The sequence below is a fragment of the Haliotis cracherodii genome, unplaced genomic scaffold, assembly GCF_022045235.1.
Source record: "Haliotis cracherodii isolate W230 unplaced genomic scaffold, xgHalCrac1.p SCAF_1, whole genome shotgun sequence".
NCBI lineage: Eukaryota > Metazoa > Mollusca > Gastropoda > Lepetellida > Haliotidae > Haliotis > Haliotis cracherodii.
In genome coordinates, this window is record NW_027266264.1 from 73,540,301 (window position 1) to 73,549,898 (window position 9,598).

The 9,598-nt window shown below is 40.8% G+C and overlaps 1 protein-coding gene across 3 annotated transcripts in view; it reads left to right on the top strand.

Annotated features, from left to right (window-relative positions):
* Positions 1-8,987, top strand: part of LOC139471397 (uncharacterized) — a 31,250-nt gene extending 22,263 nt beyond the window's left edge. For all 3 annotated transcript variants that reach the window (XM_071253856.1, XM_071253925.1, XM_071253796.1), the window contains exons 3-5: positions 1,695-1,782; positions 2,482-2,675; positions 3,346-8,987. In XM_071253856.1, coding sequence (XP_071109957.1) covers positions 1,695-1,782; positions 2,482-2,675; positions 3,346-3,620 — 557 coding nt within the window. In that variant the 3' untranslated portion in view covers positions 3,621-8,987. The remainder of the gene's footprint in view (positions 1-1,694; positions 1,783-2,481; positions 2,676-3,345) is intronic.
* The last annotated feature ends 611 nt before the right edge of the window (positions 8,988-9,598 follow it).

The window sequence follows — 9,598 nt, forward strand, 5'->3', positions numbered from 1 at the left end:
ATATTATGAACAACGATGCACGTCGTCGGTGTATGGTGACACGCCATCGACCGAGTCATCAAGCCTGACCACCCGATCTAGCTGGTCGTCTCTGCGACAGGAACATCTTGTTGGGGACCAATTCTATTCCGGAACCCCCACTGTGGTATCAGTGTTAGGAGATTAAAACATAAGGCTGAAAAGGGTGAATTACAAGCCAAAAACAATTAAGTCAATTACTTTTTCTAGAATAAAACTACCGATAAGCGAGAATATTGTATTTATGAAATTCGTACATTTATGTCCAGAATGTGGTGATAAGTTTATATGTATACGAAAACGTACGGAAGTCGGGAGGGAAGCAACCCCAAAAAGATTGCCTAATGAGAAGTAGTGAAAAAAGATATTGGACAGACATGGAATGAGAGTTTAATCCTTCTGTGTAGTTCGGGAAACACTGTTAACTTTAACAGGACACTAGGCTCGGGCGAACTGGCAGACGGAGCGAGTTTGATTGAAGTCACTCAAACACCACTGTTTTTATCTATTAGCAACATTTTACTTTCTATAAAATATACCATTGACTTATGACCTTAATTGCAATGTATTAAACTGAGCAGCATTGATCACCTTTAGGGTAAGTTTCAGTCGCATCTTGTTGACTTTTAATTGTGTGAGTGGCCTCGTCGGGGGTGCCGCATATACAAAGGGGAAAATATATCAGTCTAGATGTTTTCTTTTCATAGTATATCCAACACATTTGTGACAAAGCCCATTCTGTTGACAGGGTAGTAATCAGGAGTCGAGAAAAGTAAAAAAGTATTTTTGTATTTAGTCATTGAAAGGGTACAATATGTGAAGTTGAGTATATCGATATATAAATAGAATTCTGTTTATAAGGAGCACTCTCTTGATTGTCGTGTACTGCTTCACGCACCATCAAATATCCACAGAGGTATTAATACCGTGTTATTTGTTGAGCTCGAATGATTCTTCCCGCCAACATCAGTCTATGTAAATGCTTGCAATTCTATTGAGCCGTATTTTATTCCTTGGTTAACAAATTTTGTGTTGGTTGTCCACATAATTATATGCACAGCCGCTGTTTTAACTTTGTTTAAAAAAACCGGATATGGTTGGCACGCCCCCCCCCCCCCCCCCCCCCCCCCCCCCCCAAAAAAAAAATAAAAAAATAAATAAAAAAAATAATAATAAATAAATAAATAAATAAATAAATAAATAAATAAAGAAATAAAGAAATAAAGAAATGAAATGAAATGAAATGAAATGAAATGAAATGAAATGAAATGAAATATAAAATAAAATAAATAAGTAAATAGATAAATAAATAAATTAATTAATTAAAAAATAAATAAATCATATTCTCAATTTTCCATGTCATTATTGTGAAAAGTGAGAAAAAGTTGAATAGGTTTTGCGTTTACATGACATTAAAGTCACTTTGCTGGGAATACAGGAGACGTTGTACATAGTATTCGTCATGGCGCTTTGGACGGGCATGAAAAAGGGAGACGTTTCTTTCGTGAGTTTGATGTAGGCTCAAAATGTTTAAACTGGAATTAAAATATTTTTTCCTACATTTCTGATTTTCGGTGATCCGTACATCAAGTAGTACAACAATAAACGCCTGAGGGTTATCACACGATGTCCCAATGGACCCCCGACATAACCACATGGATGAATCTCTGTTTCAGGCTTTGCCTTGTACACCATGTCCTACCCGGACACAGTGAGAGACCACAAGACGGCAATAACTCTCCGAGACTATATGGGGGACGACAGGTGAATAAATGTACTCTGTGACCACGTTAGTTCAGTGTATACCCAGTGTTATCGTTCCAAGGAGCAAAATGCTGGAGTAACAGTGAGTGAGTTGGGTTTAACGCCGCTTTAAACAATATTCCAGTTTTATCGCGGCGTGTCTGGTTAATGTGAGAGGAAAGCCCGAGATGATGCAGGTCTCGGACGTTAACCACTTCGGTGAAACCCACAAGCGCGGGTATGTGCTGACAAAGCTGAAGTGTGGTAATACATGTATACCAAGTATACCTGGTCACTAGTAAAACCACCCGTGAAGATCCGGGTAGAATAGGTCTTCAGCAACCCACACTTGCCGTAAAAGGCGACTATGCTTGTCGTAAGAGGCGACTAACGGGATCGGGTGGTCAGGCTTGCTGTTTTGGTTGATGCATGTCATCGTATCTCAATTGAGTGGATCGATGCTCATGATGTCAAACACTGGATTGTCTGGTCCAGAGTCCATTATTTACGACCGCCGTCATATAGCTGGAATATTGCTGAGTGCGGCGTTAAAAAAACAAAACAAAAACAAACACAAGTAAAACGTGCAGAAATGTTTAGAATGTTGCAAAAATCCTCTGGATCCGCGTATGACCCTTTAAGTGAAGGTTCCCACGTCTACTATGACCATATACACGCCATGCTAAGTCACGACTTCTACATCGGGCCCCTGTGTTACAGTCACATCTGGGCAGAGAAGCTGTTAGCGGAGATCATGGACCCCGCATGGACCAACGCCATTTTGAAGAAGATCATCAAGGGGAAGTACTCGGACGAGGATTACAACCGCGACATGAACGTCCTGTTCGTGAAACTTCACCTGCTGGACCCCCAGTCCGTCATCCCCGCCTTTCAGTTCCTGCTGGGCCAGAGAGGTCAGTAGGGGTCACCAGAGGGTCAGTCGGACGGTTATATAAGACACTGCCAGGAGCCATCGTTGAGCATGCTGCAGCTGTCGTAATCATAGATATTATATTTCATTAAGACTGCAACAGGTCGATGCCGTAAACGTAATTAAGCCAAACGTGGGCTCTGGTCACCCCAGGCTCGTAAGCCACCTGTGCTGGCAATTTGTAACAGGCGTACACTTATTTTCAATAGTGGCCTGTTATACGTACCACAAATGCACAATTCTGCAAAACCAGATACCATATCGGTATATGGTCTCTGGCAAAACGCTTAAACTCTTTTTAGTTGGAAATCCCACTTGTTGAAGGGTTTCTACTGGGAAATTAAACATAAATACAGAGGGGCTATACTCCGTACACATCACTGAGTCATATTTTATGTCTGGATATCAAATATCCACTTTAATAAAGAGCAAACATTTTTTTAAGGGAATTCAAAAGAAAAAAATATTCTAAAATATCTTAGCCTCTTTACTAAAGAGTGAATTTATCTCTCCGACTTTTTTTTACTTTAAATCACACTTACGTTTTGAATTAATCGGCATTGCAATACATTATTCAATCCAAATTGCTGTGATTAATATAGCATGTAATTCATACATAAATCACCATGACGGTAACTTTCTCTTCAATACAGCCTTGCCTGCCGTGAACCTGGAACTCGCTACTCGGAACTACCTGGGAGGCATCCTAGACTTTCAGGTGATCCGACCGGAAGTAGAAACAGCTCTGCGCAAGCCCAGTGTACCCCTGAATGTGTCCCGCCTCAGCCTGGACGAGGTGGAGGTGTTCTATGGCGTCCATGTGGACGAGTTTATAGTGACTGAGTGCAGGAACATGGGCTTATGGACAGGCAAACGGCCAGAGAACTATAAGATGTCCAAGCTGAAAGAGAGGTGTAAAGTCATGTGATTGTGATGGAATAAATAGTATCATGACCGACGAAGAACAATCTGAGGACTCTATTTGAACAGCTTCGGCGCTGTATCATACGGAATGTAATGACTCCACTACCTGTGCAGGACTTCGCTCCTTCATCTTACAGAACGCGATGACTCTACTACCTGTGCGCGACTTCGCCCCTTCATCTTACAGAACGCGATGACTCTACTACCTGTGCAGGACTTCGCTTCTTCATCTTACTGAACGCGATGATTCTACTACCTGTGCAGGACTTCGCTCCTTCATCTTACAGAACGCGATGACTCTACTATGCGTACAGGGATTCGCATCTGTATAGTCCGTGATATAGACTGCAGTGCATAAAACAAAAAGTGCACGTATGCGCAGTGAAGTGCAATACTAAATCAAATTATTCCTTAATACTGGGGCATATATTTGCTGCCAAACCAATACGATGACGTATGCCCCACGGCCTAGTGCTGAAGACATTTAGTGCCCTGAAACTGCGATTGTGTCACTGTGATATGAGGGTACTTATTCAGCGATAGATTGATGTAGAAGAACATGTTTTTAATGAACATGGATATAACGTACTAATAGTTAGTAAAGACGAACTATTTCTAAAACTCCAACTGTGCATCCTAAATGATAGCAGACAAACTGGTGTTGGCCTTGAACTCAACTTGCTGGACTGACATTTAACCCGATCCCTGACACGGTCATGTGCGGTTTCTGTGATCCACATCTTATCTCCATATACGTGCGCCTGGCACGTTGTTACAGCTGCGCTACAGCTTCAGGCTGTCAATGGGGTCAGGCATGAGACCAACAGCTTCAGGAATTCATACATCACAGCGTCGGAACTCAACGTTTCTCGTCAGTGACTTACGGTGAACATCGTTCGAGTTTTAATGTTCAACATAGGACAATATATGTTCTGATAAATATGTTCTCGATAGAGTACTGATGTACGGGTGTATGGTGGGCGGGTACAATGGGGCAACATTAACACAAACTAGATGGGTCACGCCTCAGTAGTTGTGTGGATGAGAAAATCCTGAGATTAAATTCAGATCATGAAGCGTGGAACGTGGAACGTGAAAGCTAACCAGGGAAATCAATCTCTCTCTGGAAATAGATATTACTCTAGTCTATATTCACAACATTACCAAACTCCCCTCTACATCTTCAACCCCCAGCATCCTTTCATCAGTCGACGGATCACAATGACGAAGGGCCTTGCAGGTCGCCATGGCCTGTTACAGAATAACAGAACCACCATTTTGGTCGGTCGGTCGGTGGCCACATAGAGCGGTAAGGTTCAAGCCGCATGATGCAGACACACCCATACAACGTGTATTTTATGCTACATGGGGCATGGGATATGTAGATACATGCTTTTATCAAAGAGGGACAATATTCCACGGACTGGGCGCCCTGATGTAACTGAAATACTGTTCAAAGCTGCGTTAAACCAAACTCACGTCACGGTCTAGTGACACATAGTGTGGACATTTTTATTATTGGCATGCGTTTAACTCGGACATTGTCTGTGTTATTAAGTAAATTATATGTTGTTTGATCAGTATCATAACACTTGAGCAGACAGACGAAGTGTTATGGAGTAACATTAATCAATCTTGATAGACTGCTGTTTGGGCCGAGTCAAGTCCCACTCTAAATCCTCATAGAAACTGATACAACTCCGAAACCCAGAGCGTAGATCTGATTAAATCGATTTTATAAGTGAAACAAAAATGTGTCCACTACACTGTCGAGCAAAAGAAAGAACACCCATGGTGGCTAAAGATGAAACACACAAGAAATAGTTATTCGATAGTGATGTATTGGAAACGGGTATCATAGTTGTGTTTTGGACCTTAAGTTTGTAGTGTTTCAGCGACTGTTTTCATCCTAGTAACGTTTTGAAAACGTTTGTAATGTTTTGGTTTAATCCAATTTTCAAGTGTACACTTTCATTTGCCAGTTTACATATTTGAGTGCTTCAAGGAGAAACAACCGAATCAAACATATGTGTTTATGATTCAAACCATGCTCTCTCAACATATTCCCAACGTTATTAGTCCTTTAGATTCATCCTACCAGCATCAACGTATACTATATACTGCCTGTGATTTAAGTGTTCATAATAATATATGATGTTACCTTGACGACCTGATGTAAATACTCTCCTTGAAAATCTCTTTAATCTCAGATTTTGTCTTCGATTCAATCCTCTGAGAGATGATTGTAATGAGGGTTATCTCCCCTGGGGTATCCTGTCTCGCAATGGAAATATGATAAGATGTTGCCTCGGGTCACGTGGTTCATGTAAACAGCCAATGAGATGACTGGATGTGCCAGTACATTTTTTTATCACAATTATTATAAGGGTAAAGCTATTTTTCAGGGCATATCATTTGCAGAAGCCCGAGGTCTACCATTAACTGTTGAAAAGACCGAGGGCTTCTGCAAATGATAATGCCCTGAAAAAAGGCGTTACCGTTATTATAGCTGAAATGGATGGAATTTGTTATCAACTAAAATGAAACAACAATCTCGGTTTTGAAACATTTACTGCAGTTAACACGAATGTCACTGACCCATTTTTACAAGTATGAAAACGTCATAGAACAAACCAGATGACGTCACTATTAAATGATAATTCTATCCATTTTAGCTATAATATACTGTAAAGTCATATCCAGCCAAATATGTTTATGACAACTATATGAGACAATCACTTAGAAACAAAATATAGTATTCGGTAGAGCATACTCGTTAAGTGTACGAGCTTGGTGTGCACAGTTGTTGACTTTGGTGAATCTCAGCTGTACAAACTGCTTCATTACTTCCACAATCCTGACCAACAAAAGACTGTATCTCCGTGTGAATATCACAGGTTTCAATCACTCGACTTGTCTGAAGTTGAGATCAAACTCGCTAGTGAAATGATAGCTTAATGTATTTTGTTACCATTCGGTTCAGCTCGGCACTTTGTGTTAGCGCCATAGCACCTCGTTTTAGTTTGTACCTAAGGCTCATAACGACTCCTTGCACAGACCTATGTTTGGCCAAAATACTGTGTTCAAGTTAAAGAGTCGTATAACCAGATCCAGCATCGTCACGTCCAACTGGCCTAATCTTAGGATCATGGGGTCGTATTTGATATATTAGCTTGTTATTAGCTTGACGGATAATATGCTACCTGTATCCCCGTGACTAGCCGTCACTGCTTCCTGTGGATTAATGCATGCACGATTAACCTCTCCTGTGCCTTTTGATGATAATAATGATGATGATGATGATGATGGTGATGATGATGATGATGATGATGATGATGATGATGATGATGATGATCAAAATACATAGCACCATTTTTAGTTATCAGTTGAATGTATATAGAAATGTGTTTTTGTTGATATTTCTTATTTTCGCTCGGAATATTGTTTTACGCGTGTCTTCGCACCTCCATCGCGATCATTGGGGCGTTTGTACGAAACAGTAATACACAAACAACCGTACCATTGAAAGCGCCCTGTTCGCGTTCGAGGTGAGTTTGTTTTGAAAAGTAGTGTACCGGATACTGTAACGCTACATCACTTGCACATGTTGTGTAAAGTCAGTGCTCGTTTCTGTTACCTCACTCTTGATGTGAAGCTTTTGTAATTGCATTACTGTTATGACATCACCCTGTCACATTGTTTACTTTTGTATTTTTAATAATTACCGTATTCGACGTAATAAGCGCCCACGGCGCTATCAAAATTAGAAACAGGGGGCTCTTATTGGAATATTATTTTGGTGTAAAAAAACAGAGTTGAAAGATAAATTTCGTGGTTTATGGTGACAGCCTGAAATGTTTATGTACGACAGATATATTTTACCAGAATTTAATTGCCCATAATTAAGGGTGCATATAACACACGAGTGTGTATTATACGCGAGTAAATAAGTCTTGTGTACATTGATCAGTTGAAAGGGGTGCTAACTGGAAGGGCTTCACCAGCCAATATATCAGCAAATATCGCCGTGGGCGCTTATTAGAGCGGGGTGCTTATTACGTCGAATACGGTACTTATATTACTCCATGATGTACCAACTGTTTTTATTAAGTTTATTTGCATGGTGTATAGTCTCTATGGTCCGTATATAGCTTATTCCATGACGGTGTACAACCGTGTGATCTTATGCACTGAACAAAGCGTTTGTGGCACAGAATCACATATGAACAAGGTCTTTCAATTACCATTGTCGATGCATGAAACCGTTCCAAAATGTTACATGCAATGAAAGGCGACTGAAACTTTAAACATTACCTCACCCTACTGCTTATCCATAACATTGAAGGGGCGGTCGGGTAGCCTAGTGGTTAAAGCGTTCGCTCGTCACGCCGAAGACCCGGGTTCGATTCCCGACATGGGTACAATGTTTGAAGCCCATTTCTGGTGTCCCCCGCCGTGATATTGCTGGAATATTGCTAAAAGCGGCGTAAACCCAAACTCACTCACTCACTCACTCCCATATCAATGAGACTGGAGTGAAGTCTCATCAACCCCAGCAGAGCGACGAATGGTTTCTTTCTTGTCTTCATATTTGTATGTTCAATACTTACATCCACGTGAACAATGATTCAAGTGATTCAGCGAATGGTGTGTGATTCCCCGGCAAAACATGAAACATGTAAACATCACAAGGTTTTCAAGGAATATTGCATGAAACGCATAATCATGTGTAGAGAACCCCCGTTTACTATCACAAGAACGATTGGACGTTATTGCTGTGCCATTCCTGGGGAGTCTTGCCTCGTTGATGTGGACGAGTTCACTTTGAACGGTGGGTAATCAACGGGGTGGTGGTGTGATATACGAGTCAAACATTACTCATGCCTATATGTTCCTGCCTGTCATACTATTCTGTGTGGATATTTTCTTGATTACAGTTAAAGTCAATAAAACATGAGCAATGATGTTTTCAATACAGTAAACTACGTTTATAACGAACTGACCGATATAACGAACTTATTTTTTAGTCCCGGCCATTTGTTGTATATATGCTGTATATATGCTTATAAGAACTACGGTTATTACGAACTAAAACTAGTGGTCCCTTTGAGTTCGTTATAACCGTAGCTTACTGTAACTAAATCAGTTAAGCACAGTATGATGCAATGTTTTGTTACTGTTTGATTACTTCTGTGGGGTAAGTCGACACAATATATTTGGATTTCAACTTCTGTATTTTGTGGACGTCTCTTTCACCCATAACGTCTAAATGTCTTTTTAAGTTATAACTTTGTTAAACAGGCACCATACTTCCTCTAAATAACGTACAGCCGCCAGCCACGGAGTGCCTTGTGATGAATAAACTATCTTTGTACATGTACATGCTATCTGTGTTGTTTCAACTGTTGTAGTTTAGTCCTCATTTGAATTACGGTATGTTTGTAATTGTTAATCCTGCAGTGAGTGAACGAGGTAGGTTAAACAATACTTTGTACATTAATTCATTAATTTCTTTCGCGAACACCTGGTATCATCAATAGTTGACGGCGATTCATAGACACGTGTTGAGGATGTACAGTGGACTCTGCCTTTAGCAGGGAGTTCTAATAATTATGGGGGGCGGTCGGGTAGCCTAGAGGTTAAAGCGTTCGCTCGTCACGCCGAAGACCCGGGTTCGATTAATAATTATGGAAATGCGTGGAAATCCCCAAATGACGCGTGTAGTAGACGTTTACCTCTTTGGTGAAACCCACCATAACGTTGTGATGCCGACTGACCATGAATAATAGGTGAGGTGAAATGGGGTTTATTGATTATTGCACTTATATAGCGACGTGCATGCACGTGTATGTGTGTTTGGCTGCTTGTACTAGTCCGGACTGATGCCGATTTATAGTGTTAGCTCACTGAGATACTATGCCGCAGTTTAAGATGAATACCCCACTCAGACACAGTATACTGACTCCGAGCCGACCAGTCCTT